The sequence below is a fragment of the Schistocerca americana genome, chromosome 1 (genome assembly GCF_021461395.2).
Source record: "Schistocerca americana isolate TAMUIC-IGC-003095 chromosome 1, iqSchAmer2.1, whole genome shotgun sequence".
Classification (NCBI taxonomy): Eukaryota; Metazoa; Arthropoda; class Insecta; order Orthoptera; family Acrididae; genus Schistocerca; species Schistocerca americana.
The window spans coordinates 1,047,510,729-1,047,533,767 of NC_060119.1; the positions used below are offsets into that span (position 1 = coordinate 1,047,510,729).

General features: G+C 42.2%; 1 protein-coding gene across 2 annotated transcripts in view; it reads left to right on the forward strand.

Annotated features, from left to right (window-relative positions):
• Positions 1-23,039, forward strand: part of LOC124617051 (mitogen-activated protein kinase kinase kinase 4) — a 217,227-nt gene that overhangs the window by 114,568 nt on the left and 79,620 nt on the right. For both annotated transcript variants that reach the window (XM_047145235.1, XM_047145236.1), the window contains exons 14-15: positions 10,610-10,790; positions 21,167-21,328. In XM_047145235.1, the coding sequence (XP_047001191.1) occupies positions 10,610-10,790; positions 21,167-21,328 (343 nt within the window). The remainder of the gene's footprint in view (positions 1-10,609; positions 10,791-21,166; positions 21,329-23,039) is intronic.

Here is a 23,039-nt window from a genome sequence, read left to right on the forward strand (position 1 = left end):
AACCTAGTATCAGAATATGCTTTCCAGTTTTATATAACGAGTAATGCAGAATTGCACCCAATGCCAAAGACCACTCTCTTCAGTGGCAGTAGAGCCCTACGTGCCACATAGTGGTGTACATGTTCCGCTTTTAACCCGCCCATGCTTGCCCAGTGGCCAGGCGGGCAGGCCGCCGCGCGTTGTCAGCAGAACGGGCAGGCTGCTTCACTCCCAGCCAAGCCAAGCAGAACCCAACCCGGGCAGGCTGCGGGAAACTTGCTTGCCTGCCCATATTACTGCTGAGCTGCGCTACGCAGTCGTTTAGTCTGCGCATGTCATTGTCGTATTATGAACATCAATCAAAAGTTTTTATTTTACCTGAGCACCAAAAGACAAACCCCAAATATATATATATATCAAAAAACAAAGATGATGTGACTTACCAAATGAAAGCGCTGGCAGGTCGAAAGACACACAAACATACACACAAAATTCAAGCTTTCGCAACAAACTGTTGCCTCATCAAGAAAGAGGGAAGGAGAGGGAAAGACGAAAGGATGTGGGTTTTAAGGGAGAGGGTAAGGAGTCATTCCAATCCCAGGAGCGGAAAGACTTACCTTAGGGGGAAAAAAGGACGGGTATACACTCGCACACACACACACACACACATATCCATCCACACATATACATTCACAAGCAGACATATTTAAAGACAAAGAGTTTGGGCAGAGATGTCAGTCGAGGCAGAAGTGCAGAGGCAAAGATGTTGTTGAATGACAGGTGAGGTATGAGTGGCGGCAACTTGAAATTAGCGGAGATTGAGGCCTGGTGGGTAACGGGAAGAGAGGACATATTGAAGAGCAAGTTCCCATCTCCGGAGTTCGGATAGGTTGGTGTTGGTGGGAAGTATCCAGTAACCCGGACGGTGTAGTGTAACACTGTGCCAAGATGTGCTGGCCGTGCACCAAGGCATGTTTAGCCACAGGGTGATCCTCATTACCAACAAACACTGTCTGCCTGTGTCCATTCATGCGAATGGACAGTTTGTTGCTGGTCATTCCCACATAGTATGCATCACAGTGTAGGTAGGCCAGTTGGTAAATCACGTGGGTGCTTTCACACGTGGCTCTGCCTTTGATCGTGTACACCTTCCGGGTTACTGGACTGGAGTAGGTGGTGGTGGGAGGATGCATGGGACAGGTTTTACACCGGGGGCGGTTACAAGGGTAGGAGCCAGAGGGTAGGGAAGGTGGTTTGCGGATTTCATAGGGATGAACTAACAGGTTACGAAGGTTAGGTGGACAGGGGAAAGACACTCTTGGTGGAGCATCTACTCAATCTCCCACTTCCAGCTCCACTCCCTCCAAGACCTCAAAATTCCAATCAACACAATCTGGAACCCCAACACCCTAATTCAGTAGTTAACCTTTCCTCCAAACCTCTCTCCCAATCCGAAACCTCTGTCCTATCCAAAGGCCTCACCTTCAGCCCCACTCCCAGATTCAACCAAACAGCCCTCGTCAAAGATTTACTGTCCTACTCTCGTACTCTCTGCTGGAAATATCACTTTGCCACGAAGAAAAATGATCCTAATCCTACTCCCAATGATCCAACTCCCCAGGACACTATCCAAATTGAACCCTGCCTGGAACAGTTCCGTCCTCCGTCGCAGCGGGACCCACCTCCTCTTCCTCAAAATCACCCTTTCCAAACCTTCCAGGAATTTCTGACTTCCAGCCTTGCATCTCAATCCTTCTTAAAAAACCTTAATCCTACTCCCAACATCACCACTGCTGAAGCCCAGGCTATCCGTGATCTGAAGGATGACCGATCCATCGTCATTCTTCCGGCGGACAAGGGTTCGACGACCGTGGTACTTGATCGTCGGGAGTATGTGGCTGAGGGACTGAGTCAGCTTTCAGACAACACCACATACAAAGTTTGCCAAGGTAATCCCATTCCCAATGTCCAGGCGGAGCTTTAAGGAATCCTCAGAACCTTAGGCCCCCTGCAAAACCTTTCACCTGACTCCATCAACCTCCTGACCCCACCGACACCCCGCACCCCTACCTTCTACCTTCTTCCTAAAATTCACAAACCCTATCATCCCGGCCGCCCCATTGTAGCTGGTTACCAAGCCTCCACAGAACGTATCTCTGCCTACGTAGATCAACACCTTCAACCCCTTACATGCAGTCTCCCATCCTTCATCAAAGACACCAACCACTTTCTCGAACGCCTGGAATCCTTACCCAATCTGTTACCCCCGGAAACCATCCTTGTAACCATCGATGCCACTTCCTTGTACACAAATATTCCACACGTCCAGGGCCTCGCTGCGATGGAGCATTTCCTTTCACGCCGATCGCCTGCCACCCTACCTAAAACCTCTTTCCTCATTACCTTAGCCAGCTTCATCCTGACCCACAACTTCTTCACTTTTGAAGGCCAGACATACCAGCAATTAAAGGGAACAGCCATGGGTACCAGGATGGCCCCCTTGTACGCCAACCTATTCATGGGTCGCCTAGAGGAAGCCTTCTTGGTTACCCAGGCCTGCCAACCCAAAGTTTGGTACAGATTTATTGATGACATCTTCATGATCTGGACTCACAGTGAAGAAGAACTCCAGAATTTCCTCTCCAACCTCAACTCCTTTGGTTCCATCAGATTCACCTGGTCCTACTGCAAATCCCACGCCACTTTCCTTGAAGTTGACCTCCATCTGTCCAATGGCCAGCTTCACACGTCCGTCCACATCAAACCCACCAACAAGCAACAGTACCTGCATTATGACAGCTGCCACCCATTCCATATCAAACGGTCCCTTCCCTACAGCCTAGGTCTTCATGGCAAACGAATCTGCTCCAGTCCAGAATCCCTGAACCATTACACCAACAACCTGACAACAGCTTTCGCATCCCGTAACTACCCTCCCGACCTGGTACAGAAGCAAATAACCAGAGCCTCTTCCTCATCCCCTCAAACCCAGAACCTCCCACAGAAGAACCACAAAAGTGCCCCACTTGTGACAGGATACTTTCCAGGACTGGACCAGACTCTGAATGTGGCTCTCCAGCAGGGATACGACTTCCTCAAATCCTGCCCTGAAATGAGATCCATCCTTCATGAAATCCTCCCCACTCCACCAAGAGTGTCTTTCCGCCGTCCACCTAACCTTCGTAACCTGTTAGTTCATCCCTATGAAATCCCCAAACCACCTTCCCTACCCTCTGGCTCCTATCCTTGTAACTGCCCCCAGTGTAAAACCTGTCCCATGCACCCTCCCACCACCACCACCTACTCCAGTCCCGTAACCCGGAAAGTGTACACGATCAAAGGCAGAGCTACGTGTGAAAGCACCCACGTGATTTACTAACTGACCTGCCTACACTGTGATGCATTCTATGTGGGAATGACCAGCAACAAACTGTCCATTCGCATGAATGGACACAGGCAGACAGTGTTTGTTGGTAGTGAGGATCACCCTGTTTTTCACATGGCCATTTGTATGTCGCATATTCCCCTGTCGGGACACCTTCAACTTCATTTGTTTACGCACCAGAAAACAAAACTATCAATGCTGCGTATCAAAAAGTATTACAATAAATGCTACCTAGCAAAAAACTTTGACACTGATTCACTGATCACCACAAAAGTTGACAGATATATATGAGTTTTCATAGATAGGTGAAGAAGAGATGAACTGAGGTGGCGGAATCCAACAGAGAGAGGACGAGGAGAAGTATAGAGGGTGGGGGGAGAAGGGCCAAGGGATGGGTTCAAAAATGGTTCAAATGGCCCTGAGCGATATGGGACTTAACTTCTGAGGTCATCAGTCCCATAGAACTTAGAACCACTTAAACCTAACTAACCTAAGGACATCACACACATCCATGCCCGAGCCAGGATTCGAACCTGCAACCGTAGCGGTCGCGCGGTTCCAGACTGTAGCGCCTAGAACTGCTTGGCCACTCCAGCCGGCCAAGGGATTGGGGGGGACGTGATCAGAGAGATAGTGGGAGAGGACTAAATGGACAGAGAGAAAATAGGGGAGGGAAGATGGACTACGAGAGTATGGAATAAATAAATGCCCAGGCAACACAATGCAGTCTGTGCTGCACTTTTCAACGCCGAAACGGATGGATATTTATACTAAAGAAGTGAACCTCCACCCCCGAAAAAGAAGATTGGTCACCTCCCCAGAAGAATAAATTATCTACGCCCCTATTAACCACTGTACTACAATGAGAACCAAATTAAGATTTTGGAAGTCTAGATTCTTTAACTTTAGTATGTTTCAGCCAAGTATGACACCAATTATATAAATATTTAACTACGTTTCCAGGATGTATTTTACTGGTTCTGTGAATTCATTCGAAGTTGGCAAAATCATTCTAAATTGCCAAAATGCATTTTAACAAAATCGAAGGACTTGTTTTGTATCCAGTTCGTCTAAAAACTATAGTACTGGGAATACAATGGCGACCCTGAGCCATTTTTCTCGGCGCCTACGTTTTCGCCATGAGAGTCCACACTTGTAGTCTAGGTCTGCGTCATGAGGGACCATATTTCGAACCATCATGATGCAGACTAAGACGACGAGTGTTTACTTGCATGATGCAAACCCAAACGACGACTGTAGATCCTCGTAACACGGACCTAAACGACGAGTCTGAATCCTCATGACGCAGATGTTGACGCTGTGGAGAGTGGCTCAGAGTTTCCACTATATTCCTGCTACAATACATTCATGGAAAAAGACGCTCTTCATTTTAGGAGCATTTGTAGTGCCTAGGTCTTCAGCATCTTGACTCTGCATGTGGGATTCCCCTTAATATAGAAATAAAAGAATAAAGTTACATTTTGCAATATGTGTGGAACTCAACAAAATAAATTGTAATTTAAACTCATAATGCGTATTGCCTTAATCCACAAATGAATATTTTATTTTGCAGAACACTTTTCAACATAAAATATTTACAAATTTTCCTTCAGTTCCACTGAAAGTATTATTTAGGCCAAACCAGATACCCCTAAAAATATTTGGCTACTTTTGCAAACACAAGTAACAGAAAATGGTTTATAAACAGTAATAAATGTCACTTGGGGGGATTGAAATCAAAAAGTTTAGTCTAAAATAAAAATGAACTGTATGCATTACAAAATTTCTATCTCAGAAATTGACGCCCAGAAAGCACAAGAAAGAAATCTGCACTCTTAATTAGTAAATTTGCGCTCAAACTATAGTTTCCTGTCTAATGTTCTACTGTATTCTTAATGTGTATGCTGATTAGTGTTTGAATTAATTATGACGAAATCGTTAAGTCTGTCTGCATTAAGAGGTGATCGTTTTTCGCTAACTAGAGGCACTAGTGCTGGTATATTTAATATTTTTCTTGCCACACACGCAAGTCGAAAGAGTCGTTGGGAGTTATTTTTCCACCACTGTAGAATATCTCCCTCGTTCACACAGTGTTCTTGCAAGTATCTGCTGACTTCATCATGTAGGAGAGGAGGCTCTTCTGCCCAGTCCTCAAATTTCGCCATTTTGTACGGCCCTGGATTTGTTTCTTGGGTGCTGTGATTGGGCACTTGTACTGAAGCTGTACAGGTTCCAATTAATATTTGCAGAATAATGTGAAGATCGTACTACACATAGTTGAAATTATAATAGTTTTTAGATGATGCTATCATTTATCATCCAGTAAAGTCACCAGAAGATCAAAACTAACTGCAGGACGATTTAAATAAGGTATATATTTTTGGTGTAAAAATTAGCAGTTGGCAATAAATAATGACAAGAGTGAGGTTATCCCTGTGTGTACTAAACTAAGTCCGTTAAACTTCGTTTACAAGATCAACCAGTCAAATCTAAAGGCTGTAGATTCTACTTAATACCTCTGATTACAATTACGACCTACTTAAATAGGAATGGACACACAGAAAATGCTGTAGGCATTTTAATGACAAAACACTCTTTTGGAGCATTGCTACGCAGTTGGAGAGCCTTACGATTGACCATAGAGGTCGAAAGAGTCTAAATAAGGGCAGCTGGTTTCGTATTATCGTGACACAGGGGAAAGAGTGTCGCGGAAATTACACAAGTTTGGGGTGGGAATCATTACAACAATGGCATTTTCTGACGTGGCTCGATCTATATACGAAATTTCGATCACCATCTTACACCTCCGCATTCGAAGATATATTGTTGAGTCCCATCTACATTGGAAGAAATGATCATCAGAATAAAATACAAAAAAACAGCGCTCAGGCGGAGAGATGTAGGTGTTCTATCTCGCGCGAAATTCGGGATAGGAGACAAATAAGTTGAAAGTGGTTCGATGAACCCTTAACCAAGCACTTGCGTGTGACTTGGAGAGTAACCATGTACATGTAGATGAAGAATATATGCATTATCTTAGGAGCTTACCTTCAGCACACATCTGTCGTGCTGCTTGGTAAACTTCAATTTTTTCATCCTCGGTTAACTTTCTTAATGTGCGGTAGTTAGCCACCATAAACGTTGCAATTTTATGCAACATACTAATGCACATTTTCTGTTCTAGAAAGGCATCGGCGGCTTGTTTAAAAGGTTTCATGTCCTGAAAATACATTTTCTCAACATACGAGGGCAGTTCAATAAGTAATGCAACACATTTTTTTTCTCGGCCAATTTTGGTTGAAAAAAAACCGGAAATTTCTTGTGGAATATTTTTAAACATTCCTGCTTCGTCTCGTATAGTTTCATTGACTTCCGATAGGTGGCAGCGCTGTACGGAGCTGTTAAAATGGCGTCTGTAACGGATGTGCGTTGCAAACAAAGGGCAGTGATCGAGTTTCTTTTGGCGGAAAACCAGGGCATCGCAGATATTCATAGGCGCTTGCAGAATGTCTACGGTGATCTGGCAGTGGACAAAAGCACGGTGAGTCGTTGGGCAAAGCGTGTGTCATCATCGCCGCAAGGTCAAGCAAGACTGTCTGATCTCCCGCGTGCGGGCCGGCCGTGTACAGCTGTGACTCCTGCAATGGCGGAGCGTGCGAACACACTTGTTCGAGATGATCGACGGATCACCATCAAACAACTCAGTGTTCAACTTGACATCTCTGTTGGTAGTGCTGTCACAATTGTTCACCAGTTGGGATATTCAAAGGTTTGTTCCCGCTGGGTCCCTCGTTGTCTAACCGAACACCATAAAGAGCAAAGGAGAACCATCTGTGCGAAATTGCTTGCTCGTCATGTGGCTGAGGGTGACAATTTCTTGTCAAAGATTGTTACAGGCGATGAAACATGGGTTCATCACTTCGAACCTGAAACAAAACGGCAATCAATGGAGTGGCGCCACACCCACTCCCCTACCAAGAAAAAGTTTAAAGCCATACCCTCAGCCGTTAAAGTCATGGTTACAGTCTTCTGGGACGCTGAAGGGGTTATTCTGTTCGATGTCCTTCCCCATGGTCAAACAATCAACTCTGAAGTGTATTGTGCTACTCTTCAGAAATTGAAGAAACGACTTCAGCGTGTTCGTAGGCACAAAAATCTGAACGAACTTCTCCTTCTTCATGACAACGCAAGACCTCACACAAGTCTTTGCACCCGAGAGGAGCTCACAAAACTTCAGTGGACTGTTCTTCCTCATGCACCCTACAGCCCCGATCTCGCACCGTCGGATTTCCATATGTTTGGCCCAATGAAGGACGCAATCCGTGGGAGGCACTACGCGGATGATGAAGAAGTTGTTGATGCAGTACAACGTTGGCTCCGACATCGACCAGTGGCAGGCATACAGGCCCTCATTTTAAGGTGGCGTAAGGCCGTAGCATTGAATGGAGATTATGTTGAAAAATAGTGTTGTGTAGCTAAAAGATTGGGGAATAACCTGGTGTATTTCAATGCTGAATAAAACAACCCCTGTTTCAGAAAAAAAATGTTGCATTACTTATTGAACTGCCCTTGTACATATTTCACAAGTGGTTCTATAATATTCAGATGGAATAAAATTACAAACCTCTTCATCGTTATCCCGTACGGTACAGTGAGTTTTTAAGGCATAAAACCATGGTAGAACTAAATGTAGGGTTGGCTCCTTGTTACCATCTAGATCAACTGTGGCTTCTTTAAACGCTTTAAGAAATTCTATAAGCTGGCCAGTTATATGGTGGTCACAACCCAGCATCTCATCAGAGGCACCCTCATTATGTAAAACAGCCTTCGCTGAATCAATCTGAGAATGGACTGATACAAGCATGTCAAAATAACTATTCCAACGAGTTGAAACCCACTGTTTTAAAGATGAGTTCAGTCTCACACAGAGACCTCTTCTCTTGAAGTACGAAACCATAGCCCGCACTGTATTAACAATGGCTAATATATTTGGAACATTTTCTTTCAAAAACTGTTCACTCAGAACATGTTTCAAGACTGTGTTTATACTATGAGCCATGCATGGAAGACGCTGATATATTTCGAGAGCTTTGACGATGTTACTGCCCTGGTCTGTGACAAACGTAATTTTGGCAATGTCTTCACGAGAAACACCCATAGCTTCTAAGCCATCTTCCAACTCGTTTCGAATATTCGAGCCAGTTTTTGGGCAGTCAGGAAACGCAGAGCACATCAATACATATTTATTCAAACGCCAGTCTGAATTTATGTAATGCATTGCCACGGACATGTAATGCACCGCTTTGTAATTGTCTGTCCATAGATCAGTTGTACTGGCACATATACCAGAACGAATTGCATGCACTATATCTGGGAGCATTTTGCTGCGCACTTTATCAGCTAAGGTTTGAACTTTCCTAGCTACTGTCACTCGGGAAGGCATAACATTTGTAATATCAACTGAGCCATATTTTTTACCTATGTCGATCAGTGTCTGCCCTAAATTAAGAAATCATTCTCCCTCTATACTGCTAAATGGTCTCAGGTCCTTACCACACATTTCGACGCACTTTTCGGCCACTAAATCTTTGTCCTCTTTCAAGATATTTATGGAATGAGGGAACTGCTTGTCAAATTCGCACACATGTCGTAACATACTCGAGGTTCCCGAATAAGTACTTAAGAGCTTTTTACATAGTTTGCGTTGAGACACACCTACCGATTTATTTGAAGTGGCCTCATAAACACACGAAAACGTTTCTCATGCGGCACTTGTGCTCTGCTTCGTTACCAGCATGTATTCGCCAATTGTCAATCTTTTTTCAATCTCACTAAAGTTCGACCTATTCATTGTGCTGCCTCCACCGTTGCGATAAATGAACTGCGGGCTAACTACCTGGCTACTCTAGTCACGATAGCTTGGCAGCGCAACCTGTTGTCAGGCGCAGCAAGCTGAGCGGGTCCCGTGAAGCTTGGCAGGCTTGCGGGAACCCAGGTAGCCCGGGCTTGCGGGAGCCCGTATCGGCCGCATTACCCACTATGCCTCAGTACACGCGCACTCTTGTGTTTACGTCGCGGCAGGCTGACCTGCATGAATGGTTGCAGAGGAGCTAGGGGCAAGCAGGCTGCAAGGGGAATTTGTACACTTCTAGTGCCACATCTGCAGTTCATGGCGTAGTGGCTAATGTTGCTGCCTCTGGATCACAGGTTGCCAGATTAGATTCCCATCTAGGTTGTGGATTTTCTCCACCCGGAGACTTGCTGGGTGTGTGTGTTGTCGTCATAATTTCGTCATCATTCGGGACAGTTGTGAGACCGGACAGTGAAACAGATGGGTGCTGATAACCATGCAGTCATCATCATCCCTACCTGCCACAGCACAAGCATCATAGCGTGTGCAGTTGCTGGATACGCGTTATGAGAAATTAACTGTGGGACTATAATATGCAATAGTAGTTATTTATCTTGTTCTGCAAACCAAAAAGAGGTATAACTTTAGGTGAAATATGTCATTTATTAATTACTTACACAAGTACTGTAAGTGATAATATTAACAGAGGGTGCCTCAAAAAAAAAAAAAAAAAAAAAAAGGCACCAACAAACTTTTGCGACAGGTTCCTTGTACAAAAATAAGAAAAAATGTCTAGTAAACGTGGGCTCTAAAATGTGTACTTTAAGAGGTATGAGCAATAGTTCATATTCAGTACTATGAAACAGATCTCTTCTGCTGCAAGGTCATTGCTTTCCATGTTTTGGGAGAAGAAAGGAAAAAAGTCTGGTAAACATGGGGTCTAAAATATATACTTGAAGAGCTATGAGCACTCGTTCATTTTCGCTAACGTGGAGCACATCTCTTCTAGTGAACCAGTGCTCTTAGCTCTTAAGGTACATATTCTGGAGCCCATGTTCGTTAAAAGTTTATTTCTTTTTTGGTCCATAACACCTCCTCCCAAATATGAAAAGCAAAGAGTTTGTGGTAGAAGAGATGTGTGTCCTAGTGTCGAAAATGAACAAGCGGACATATTTCTAAAGGAATACTTAAGGAAAAAAACACACTGTATGTTCACAATAGTATTTTAAGCAATGAAGTATTTTCATCTTGAAGAAATTTTATGTAATTGTTCCTTACCTTTTTATTTCTTCTTGTGTGGTGGTATGTGTTGAATGTGTTGATGCACTGATTGTTTTATTTTTCATATATTCAAAATAGAAATAATTAAAATTTATTTATGCACATTTGCACAGGCAAACAGCATTGTCCGTCTGCAGGGAAATCCAGTTCCTGTACACTGAAGCACGTGATAGGGCATTAAAGGCACTGGCATTTGCAAAAACGCTGAGGAAAGACTTAGAAAACCCTGAGTTCCTGAGCAGCATCCACCCTTCATGCAGTGTTATTATTGCTGGTTCGCTGCAGGAACTTAAGGTTTGTATTAGACACTCCCCACCACTATAACGTGTAGCCTTGGCTGCTGTTGAATGAAATGTAATGTGGATCATTTTATTTTTGTTGATAAGTTTTTAATTATTTTTTTGTGTCTTATGATTTATCAAATCCTACTTCTTCATTAACTTTCTTTACCGTATCTAGTGCCACACCCGAGTGTAGGAATCATCTAGAGCCTCATGTTTTAACCAAGTAACTGTAAGTAAACACAGCATGTAGAAAAGTGGCACTTCGTCATATGTGTCATCTCCCTAACACAATTATTCACTTCCTGTAGTCAAATGTGATCAGAAATGGGAGATAAAGCCTGTGTATGTGACCAGATGTCCTCTCCAGTTTAGTGCCATACCAACTGAGTTGTCCAAGCAACTTGCTCTTTGACATAACATAAAGCTCACATCTGCATTCTTTCTCTTGCCTTTCGAAATGCCAGAGCAACTTTTACACTAACAGAATGAATGTTCTATCTCCCCCCCCCCCTCCCCCCCCCCCCCTCTCTCTCTCTCTCTTTCTTTCTTTGAAAAGTTGTTGAATGCAGCCACTAATAGTTCTGAAATCCATTTATTTATTCTTAATGTACATAAAGTGCATGTATTCAGTTTATGATAATTTTATGTGCCTGTCCCATGCATCAAATTTTCATGTTCATTACCCTAGGAGGAGGACAAGACTGTAAAAGATACTACCAGAAGAAATAAGAAAAGCCATTTGGCAGGTGGAAAGAGAAAAAATCAGTAGAAGTGACAAGAGTAGGGGGAGAGGTGGTGAAAGCAAAATGTGTAAAATTTTTCTCAAGAGTTTTTACAAAGAAGGCAATACCAGATACTTGGAACAATGCAGAATTTGTTGTAATCCACAGGAAAGAGAATGGGGAAGATATGAACTGCCAGCTCATTAATCCTTTGTGATACATAGGATTTTTACAAAAATCTTTACTGATTGTATCGAAAAGCACTTTAAACTGGAAAATACCTAGCTGGCCTCTGAAGGTGGTGCAACACAATGTACTATTTACAGTTTGTCAACGAAGGAATTAAAAGAAGCACCAAAAATCAGTTTTTGGTTCCTGTGGAGTTTTTATCAGCTACGAGAAAGCACTTGACACAACAAAAACTGTGATTGGATTGAATAGCTTCTAGCAAGAAGGAAGTCTTCAGACATAAAAGTTATAGGACAATTAATTTTCACAGTTTGTATAAATGACCTAGTAATTAACCTTGGAAGTTCTATGAGGCTTCTTGTGGATGATGATGATTATGATGATGATGATGATGATGATGATGATGTGTACTGTTGCAGATTAGTGGGCTGTCAGGATTAAAAGGACAGAGAGATTGATTGTGCTTGGGTCAGACATTTTACGTAAAACATTTAATAAAACTGTTATTAAATTTAACACTAATCCACCACAGCTTGCCAAAACCAATTTATATGGGCTCACAGTTCAAGAAATATGAATTTAAGACAAAGCCAGCATTATTTAAAAAACTTAAGTCTTCATGCTTGAGAATCACTTAATGAAACAGTTTTTCAATTAACATATCTGAAGGAACAGACTCCACACTTTCATATAATTGATTTGCCTGGATGGGCAACTAATCTACCTTCTTCAGTGTGGATGCACATTTATATGTGACCCCTGCGAGAATCTCTCGGAGCAATCGTGGATGATGTGGACAGGGGCCATGGGTAGGTGGCACAAGGTGGGAATGTTGGTCGGCGGAGAAGCATACCGAGATAGTCTACGCAATTGCGATAAACTCCATGTCTGGGTGGCACAGTAGTTAATGCAGATCTCTAGTAAGCAGGAGACCATGTGTTCGATTCCCAGTCCAGCACAAATTTTCACTCAATGCTGCTGATTCCACGTATAGTCCCGATGCAGCTGACATCAATAGTCCCTTTCCTTTCTTCCCCCTCCATCATCAATTTACATATACTGTATCATAGCTGCAGATTCCACATAGTGTTTTTCTTTCATACATGTGCAAAAGAACAGACAACACCATGCATTCATATAATATGAACTTTCATCCTGTGGCTGTCTTCGGCAGATTATTATGCAGATATAGGGAATGAAGCTGCTTAAAGACTTTTCCAGCAATCGTAAGGAAAATTATCTCTCAACACTTCCAACGAACATTAGAAAATGTTGTTATAAAAGATACCTTACATTTACAATAGTATAATGCATGATCAGTGTTAGCTTCCTTTGTTCGCTGTGTGCTGCACCAGCGCCACTCTCCTTCCCACATGTGGCAGCCATTTAGTGCACCGATTCTTTCAAGTAATACATGGAAACGAAATTGAATCTGCAACAGACTGTAATTAATAGCCAGCGATCACTGTTCTTAACACCAAGGCATTTCAACACTTCTTCCTTTTACTACAACTGCTGACCGGTGTAAATATCAGTACACAGCCTAGTAACTGCTAGTTAATGACATGAGTGCAACATGGATTCTGGGAAAAAAAAAGAGCAAGCAGAAATATCAGTGTCCTAAGAAACACTCTGTGAGCTTTAATACAGGAACACAGCTCAGTACCATACAGCTCACGACCATCCAATACAGAATTCAGCAACTACACTGATGTCCAAAATTAAAGCAACAAAACACTATTTCCTCGTCCTATGTCTAATTCACCTTATAATCATACAAACTATCAGCAGATGTCTGTACAATCGTCTTCTGCACGGAAAATGGCACTCCGATAAATGGACAATCATGTCAACGATGACATCAGGGCACCTGTCAAATGGGGTGATGTTTATCAGGTAGTACCACATCCACAATCACTGTGTATACAGTCACTGACAGTGCAGTATGTCACAAAGAAGGCACCTACCAGACTCCCTGCTGCAGTGGAGGGCAATAAGAAGAATGGAGGCAGAACAGTCGCAAACTGATGAGGCCCGATAGTTTAATGTGAACCATGGTGTTGTTTCTCGGATGTGGCAACAATTTATAGAGACCGAAACAGTACCCCAAATACCAGGGCAGGGCTGACCATGTATGAGGTCAGAAAGAAAGGACCGTTATTTGGATGTAAGGGCACGATGGTACTGCCTTAGCACTGCAAGGCAATTGGCATCTGATCTCGAAGCACCCACTGGATGTTTTGTATCAAGACAAAGCCAGAAGGCTTCGGCAGAGTGGCCTTTATTGTTCGCGGCCTGTCGTGTGTGTACCTCTGATGCATCTTCACAGAAGGGAATGTGTAGAGTGGAGTTGTCAATGTGCCACCCGGGCAGTCGAACAGTGGGCCAAAGTTCTACTCACAGACGAGTCCTGATTGGGTCTGGAGAGTGATTCTTGACACTTTTGCATCTGGAGGGAAAGTGGAACATGATTTTGGGCCCCAAACATTATGGAAAGGGACTGATATAGAGGAGAATCTCTAATGTTGTGTGCAGAGATTATGTTGACCACATTAACACCTCTTCGTGAAATTGTATGGATGAATCGGAGATTTGATTGCTGTCCGGTATCGTGATGAGATCTTGCGACCTTACTTGTCGTTGTTGTGAGCTGGTGCGGGCCCAGACTTTGTGTTGATGGGCGATAACGATTGACCTCATAGAGCAAGAGCTGTTGATGTTTTCTTGGAAACGGAAGATATTGCACATCTACATCTACATCTACATTTAAACTCCGCAAGCCACCCAACGGTGTGTGGCGGAGGGCACTTTACGTGCCACTGTAATTACCTCCCTTTTCTGTTCCAGTCGCATATGGTTCGTGGGAAGAACGACTGTTGGAAAGCCTCCGTGCGCGCTCGAATCTCTCTAATTTTACATTTGTGATCTCGTCGGGAGGTATAAGTAGGGGGAAGCAATATATTCGATACCTCATCCAGAAACGCACCCTCTCGAAACCTGGCGAGAAAAAGCTACACCGCGATGCAGAGCGCCTCTCTTGCAGAGTCTGCCACTTGAGTTTGCTAAACATCTCCATAATGCTATCACAGTTACCAAATAACCCTGTGACGAAACACGCTGCTCTTCTTTGGATCTTCTCTATCTCCTCCGTCAGCCTGATCTGGTACGGATCCCACACTGATGAGCAATACTCAAGTATAGGTCGAACGAGTGTTTTGTAAGCCACATCCTTTGTTGATGGACTACATTTTCTAAGGACTCTCCCAATGAATCTCAACCTGGTACCCGCCTTACCAACAATTAATTTCATATGATCATTCCACTTCAAATCGTTCCGTACGCATACTCTCAGATATTTTACAGAAGTAACTGCTACCAGTGTTTGTTCCGCTGTCATGTAATCATACAATAAAGGATCCTTTATTCTATGTATTCGCAATACATTACATTTGTCTATGTTAAGGGTCAGTTGCCACTCCCTGCACCAAGTGCCTATCCGCTGCAGATCTTCCTGCATTTCACTACAATTTTCTAATGCTGCAACTTCTCTGTATACTACAGCATCATCCGCGAAAAGCCGCATGGCACTTCCGACACTATCTACTAGGTCATTTATATATATTGTGAAAAGCAGTGGTCCCATAACACTCCCCTTGGCACGCCAGAGGTTACTTTAACGTCTGTAGACATCTCTCCATCGAGAACAACATGCTGTGTTCTGTTTGCTAAAAACTCCTCAATCCAGCCACACAGCTGGTCTGATATTCCGTAGGCTCTTACTTTGTTTATCAGGCGACAGTGCGGAACTGTATCAAATGCCTTCCGGAAGTCAAGGAAAATAGCATCTACCTGGGAGCCTGTATCTAATATTTTCTGGGTCTCATAAACAAATAAAGTGAGTTGGGTCTCACACGATCGCTGTTTCCAGAATCCATGTTGATTCCTATAGAGTAGATTCTGGGTTTCCAAAAACGACATAATACTCGAGCAAAAAATATGTTCTAAAATTCTACAACAGTTCGACATCAGAGATATAGGTCTATAGTTTTGCGCATCTGCTCGACGACCCTTCTTGAAGACTGGGTTTACCTGTGCTCTTTTCCAATCATTTGGAACCTTCCGTTCCTCTAGAGACTTGCGGTACACGGCTGTTAGAAGGGGGGCAAGTTCTTTTGTGTACTGTGTGTAGACTCGAATTGGTATCCCGTCAGGTCCAGTGGACTTTCCTCTGTTGAGTGATTCCAGTTGCTTTTCTATTCCTTGGACACTTATTTCGATGTCAGCCATTTTTTCGTTTGTGCGAGGATTTAGAGAAGGAACTGCAGTGCGGTCTTCCTCTGTGAAACAGCTTTGGAAAAAGGTGTTTAATATTTCAGCTTTACGCGTGTCATCCTCTGTTTCAATGCCATCATCATCCCGGAGTGTCTGGATATGCTGTTTTGAGCCACTTACTGATTTAACGTAAGACCAGAACTTCCTAGGATTTTCTGTCAAGTCGGTACTTAGAATTTTACTTTCGAATTCACTGAACGCTTCACGCATAGCCTTCCTTACGCTAACTTTGACATCGTTTAGCTTCTATTTGTCTGGGAGTTTTTGGCTGCGTTTAAACTTGCAGTGAAGCTCTCTTTGCTTTCGCAGTAGTTTCCTAACTTTGTTGTTGAACCACGGTGGGTTTTTCCCGTCCCTCACAGTTTTACTCAGCACGTACCTGTCTAAAACACATTTTACGATTGCCTTGAACTTTTTCCATAAACACTCAACATTGTCAGTGTCGGAACAGAAATTTTCGTTTTGATCTGTTGGGTAGTCTGAAATCTGCCTTCTATTACTCTTGCTAAACAGATAAACCTTCCTCCCTTTTTTTACATTCCTATTAACTTCTCTAGTCAGGGATGCTGCAACGGCCTTATGATCACTGATTCCCTGTTCTGCACTTACAGAGTCGAAATGTTCGGGTCTGTTTGTTACCAGTAGGTCCAAGATGTTATCTCCACGAGTTGGTTCTCTGTTTAATTGTTCGAGGTAATTTTCGGATAGTGCACTCAGTATAATGTCACTCGATGCTCTGTCCCTACCACCCGTCCTAAACATCTGAGTGTCCTAGTCTATATCTGGTAAATTGAAATCTCCACCTAAGACTACAACATGCTGAGAAAATTTCTGTGAGATGTATTCCAAATTTTCTCTCAGTTGTTCTGCCACTAATGCTGCTGAGTCGGGAGGTCGGTAAAAGGAGCCAATTATTAACCTAGCTCGGTTGTTGAGTGTAACCTCCACCCATAATAATTCACAGGAACTATCCACTTCTACTTCACTACAGGATAAACTACTACTAACAGCGACAAACACCTCACCACCGGTTGCATGCAATCTATCCTTTCTAAACACCGTCTGTGCCTTTGTAAAAATTTTGGCAGAATTTATCTCTGGCTTCAGCCAGCTTTCTGTACCTATAACGATTTCAGCTTCGGTGCTTTCTATCAGCTCTTGAAGTTCCGGTACTTTACCAATGCAGCTTCGACAGTTTACAATTACAATACCGAATGCTGCTTGGTCCTCGCATGTCCTGACTTTGCCCTGCATCCTTCGAGGCTGTTGCCCTTTCTGTACTTGCCTGAGGCCATCTAACCTAAAAAACCGCCCAGTCCAAGCCACACAACCCCTGCTACCCGTGTAGCCACTTGCTGCGTGTAGTGCACATATGGCCCGACGTGCTTGCTCTCCCATTTTGAATCAAATAGAGCATGTCTGGGTTGCACTAGGAAGACAGGTTGCAGCACTTCAGCATCCACTGACCACTCTACAAGACTTGTGAGCAGCTCTCCAGGAAGAATGGGCATTATTGCCTCAATCTGAGATTGGTGATATTCACAGCAGGTCTGTCATGTCAGGCCTTTATTACTCCTAAAGATGGTCACACCCCATACTGAACACATTAACCAATTGTTGGAATTTGTGTGCAAATCTGTTAATTTGGAAAAAAATGAACATTTTTGTCTACTGTTATGCATATTGCAGTTGTTTACATTGGGTGTTTCTACTTTACTCTCACCTGTTTATACTATTTTGTGGCAAAATAAACCTTGCAAAATCTCTGTTTGTTGTTTTAATTTTCGTCATCATTGTATGACATTGCTTTTTAACATGAAGAACAAGCACAGCCCAGGCTCGCTGCGTACACCACAAATGCGCACTCTTCCATCGCACAGGCCCAGCAGGATACCAACATCCGATATACAATCTTGCAGAGCATAAACTTCAGGGTATTAACCAAACCAGCTGCAGACATCTGTTAATCAGCAAAGCCATCACAAGTGTCCTCTTTCTCCTCTCACTCTCTACTGTCATCATCAGCTTCATCCTTAGTGGCTCACAGATAAACCCTCTTTCTGGCAGCAATCTCATAAATTTCAGACAGTGGAAGTGTTGCCAAGTTAGGTCTTACATTGGAACAGTGCCAACCCTGGCACAATCAGAGAAACTGCAATGCTAAGAAATTGTGGCAAGGTCCAGGAAGGTCTGCAGAGGATTGACCCTTGGTGCAGGAAGTGGTAATGTTTTTATCTGATTTTAAGAGGTGGTTTTTTTACCAGATTCAACATTCAAAAAATATTGGGTCGTCTTATATTCGCAGATTACACAATTACTTCTGAGATCAACATTTTTAAATCGTTTAATAGATTAGTTTAGGGATTGTCTTACATTTACAGATGAAGCTTTGACTATTAAAATTCCATAAAAATTTACTTTGAACCGTCCCGTAGGGTAGAGCATAGCAAACAATACATCCATTCAAATAGGCTTGAGATTTCCCAATAAGCCTTGCTCAACCAATTCTGTGAATGCTACCACGAGGGATATGCGAGAAACTGTCTACTAGTGACTACAACAGTCTAATGCTCTGCTTAAAAATTGACAATTTTTTGAAGCACTAGAGGAAATAACATTAAATTGTATCAATGTACAAACTTTTGTTGTTTTTGAACAGGTTTGTAATAAAAGTTATCATATATATGGATACCATATACATACATTTAGGCTACTTTTTAAGTATAGGTAGCATTCAAAGGCGAAAATCTCCTTCAGAAACCTTACTTGATTCTAAACAGTATTTTATTTATGCATTAGTTGCTGTTATTACAAATGATATGCAGTCTCGAAGATGTTTCATTGTTGTTCCATAAAAACACGGGAGAACTGCCGGATATCAGTAACTTCCTGCCACGATATTTTGGCGCAGAGTCTTCTGGCCATCTTCAATGAAGATGGCCAGAAGACTCTGTGCCAAGATATCGTGGCAGGAAGTTACTGATATCCGGCAGTTCTCCCGTGTTTTTATGGAACAATCAGTACGCCGGGAAAGCTTTAAACATCACATGTTTGACTGTTGCTCTAGAGCAGCACTATTGAACATTGCATAATGCACAGTGAAACAAGCTTGGCTGTGAGTGAGGAGAAATTACTTCATCTTGCCAACCATGGGAATGTCTACTGCTGCGTACTTTGGCTTTTTATGAACATCTGTGACATTAAGCTGAATTTTGTCTGAACCATTTGCATTCAGAATAAAATTTACTTTAAAATTTGACAAATATTCAACAGTAGTAGACATTTCTGCAGCATGTGCTAAAAGTCTAGATTGTGGCCAGTGGCATGGTTACATGTTTCATGCAGCAATGTTGTTGACAATCATCGTGATGTTTGACAGGAACAATTGGAGGTGTATTGGCTACTGGTTCCACACAGCCAATGAGAGAGTGGCAGGCAGACAATATGTTACGAAGCAAGAGATGATGTATCATTACCACATCAGTAAAAAAGCAAAATTCACTATGTTTTCGAGGGGGTGGGGGAGGGGGGGGGCGGGGGCAGCAGCTGTGTTCTCGAGCCCCACCAGAATCGCAACCTCATAAATCACAACATATTCGGGAGAAACAGCCAAATATTTGTGACAATGAAGACATAAGATTCATAGCTGTCTTGTTAGGATGATAACGATGTTGAGGATGGAAAAATAGTGATACCACAGATGACAGTCTAAGTAAGCAAAGAAGGCAGTGAAGTTAAAAATTAATGTGAAAAGTTTCATTTTGTTTATTTTATTTCTCCTTGTATTAAAAAGGTAGACAGTCAGTAAATGGTATAAGTTTCAAATAGATGTATGTTAACAATTTAGGTAGAGAACGTTTGTAATTTTGATTAGTCAGAATATGTAACATATTGCAGATACATAGAGAAAAAGAGACCCAATATTATTTGGTCACGTGCATCCAGAACAATCACTGAAAGCAGCTAATTCCCTAAAACATGTAGGAGTATGCGTATGGAGCAGTTTGAAGTGGAGCAACCTCATAAATTGATCACTGGTAAGGCAGATGCTAGATGGGGGTTCATTGGAAGAATCATCAGGAAAAACAGCCCATCAGCAAAGGAAGTAGCTCACAAAACACTCGTTTCACCAATACGTGAATACTGCTCATCAATCTGGGATTTGTACTAGATAGGATTGACAGAGGCATTAGAGACGATTCAAAGAAGAGCAACACATTTTATTACAGGTTCATTTAGTAAGTGCAAAAGCGTCGCGGAAATGCTCTGTCAACTCCAGTGGCAGAGACGGCAAGAAAGATGTTCTGCAGCATGGTATGATCTGTGTTAAAATTCTGAGTGTGCGTGTTCCTAGAAGAGTCAGCCAGTAATTTGCTTCCTCCTGTGTATGTATTGTATAAAGACCATGATGATTAAATTAAAGAGATTCAATCCCACATGGTTGCTTGCCAGCAATTGTTCTTCCCGCAAACCATACATGACTGGAACAGGAAAAAGGGAAGTGACAGTGGTAGACAAAGTGCCCTCCGCCACACACAGTAATGTGGTTTGCGATTGCATCAAGAAAATGAAAAATTCAGAGTTGAGAAAGGAGCTAGGAACGATGAGTTGAGTTCACTAGAACGATTACCTGCAGCTTTGGAAGAAGCCTTCATATCATTAAACTGCAATTATGCATAAATGAATCTTATCTGAAACACGTTAGATTTCCAGGCCATCATTAGCCTAGGTTGAAATATTGAAAAGCGCTTGTATGGCAGTATTAAGCTCAGTAAGACCAAAAAATGGACAATAAAATCAGTGTGCCAGTAAGAAAATGGTACAGGTTAGTGATGAAGGTATTGAAACAGTTGACACTTGTGTCCTGTACTTGTTAAAGTGATCAGAAGTTGTTTCACATGCAATAATGTTGAATAAATCATAGAACTATTACTATAGTCACAGTTATTATTCAGATGATCCAAAACACACATTTTTTTGTCTATTGGTTACAATTATATGTTTTCTCAGCTTGAATTAAACAGAGAGGCAACTTGTTCCATAATGTAGTCTGTATATTGATTTGTACTGTGTAATTGTGTGGGGATAGATGTTGTAATGTTATTTTACAGCTGAAATATAAACAAAACTGCGGATTTTGTAGGCACGTGCTGTTTCCCTCTGTTCTGACATTACTACTACTATACGACTTGTGGAAGATACTTGTGATGCTCATGACATGACTGACCTTGAGGAATGTGACCGATTACAAGTTCTGAATCGCTCAAGGGAAGTCTTACATTTTGGGTACAAATTTGGATTTGAGGTAAGCAATCTTCATTTGGTTGAATGCATATCATAAACAATTTTTATTTTCTTTGAAGTAGTCAGAATCACAAACTTCAATAATGTTTATTGCACTTCAGTACGCCTTCTGTTGGTTACCTTTCACTACATATTATTACTTCAGTAAATGCAATTGCATGCACCTTGCTGAATGATACCAGTGAACAGGTGTTTAAAGGATAATGTAGTAATGACTTGAAAATTTATGATTAATAATGTTTTGTGGCTGAGAAGTGTGCTCTTGATACATGTTTCATTTTTAATTTAAAACATTTCAGGAACTTTATGTAATGATATCTGCAAAAGGACAGACTGTCAAGCCTGGGATTAGAATTCTGTTTGCAACCTTTAACATTGTTAAATGCGAAAGAAAACTTGGTTTATGTGTTGTGCAAGCAAGAATGTCCCAGTAGTTAGTCGCTGAAAAGTGAAACAGTTATTTGCTTAATGACTATATTGAGCTCAGAATATTCTGTTCCAAGGGTAGCAAAGCCCGTAGCAAGGAATATATAACAAAGATCTGTAACAACATAACTGTGTCAGCATGTCATCAGTGTGACATTAATAGATTAACACAAACAGTTCATAAACAGGGTGTATACGACCCGGGACAACCGGGAGATCTGGGAAAAACCCGGTAATTTTTTCATCCGGGAGAAAACCGGGAATAAACCGGGATATTTTTAGAATTCCGGGAATTTTTCATTGTTTTAGTTGTCAGTTAAATTTTTGTGTTTTTGACTGGTAAGAACTGATACTCTAACAGAGGATGTTACTGTATGCCGCTACTGCAGAGTAATACTTCAACAATAAAACAAAAATGAGAGAAAAAAAAAACCAAAATAACTTAAACTGCAAAGGAAATGCGTCATATACAACAATGACACACAGTGCTCATGCAAGCGTCTGCCAATTGAAAATGTGTCAAAGGCTTTAGGAAGACTATGCAGTGCTTCATAACAACAAATTGCCTCCATTGAGCGTGAAGTCGCAACTGTTTACATTCGATTTGTTTTAGCAGTTATGCACGGGCTCATGCGCATGCGCATTTGAGTCACGCTTGAGTAGTAGATTCTCCTGCTTCTGGCAATAGGAATGTGGCTGTTGGTTGTGCAAGCAGTCGCAACAAGCAGCTAGATGCTACCGGGAAAAGGGGGCGCCAAATTCATATTCTTGAGGAAAACAACTTGTTTCACAAAGCACCTAGCATCCAGCGCACGTTTGCCTATTGATTATTCATATCATTTTGAAACGCTCCTTGTTGGTTTTCGAACACATTTTAAGTTTATTTCTGAGTGAATCCTAAGTTGACTTTTGAATGTATGCTATAGTGTATGTGATGTCTCTGTCAGGAGAATCCTTGTTGCATCCAGAAATAAACTTTCAGCAGGCAAAAGGGGACGGGGCTATACGAGCTGAGGGACTAAAGCCGAATGGATGAATGCCATTCGCTGTCTGATTACTTGGTTGATTGGGTTTGTGAATGATCAGCGATGTTATAATTTCTAGCAAAATCCATAGATTCAGACTACCAGAGTGGAAATAAACGACTGACAGGAATAACAGGTGAGAAAGATTACATATTATCTTCTCGGTCTATCCAAGAAAATGAAATTTTGACAGAAAATTTTTGTCCAGATCGCTACACTAGTAAGGACCAGTTGTACAGTCCCCGCCTAGCAGCCGCGTAA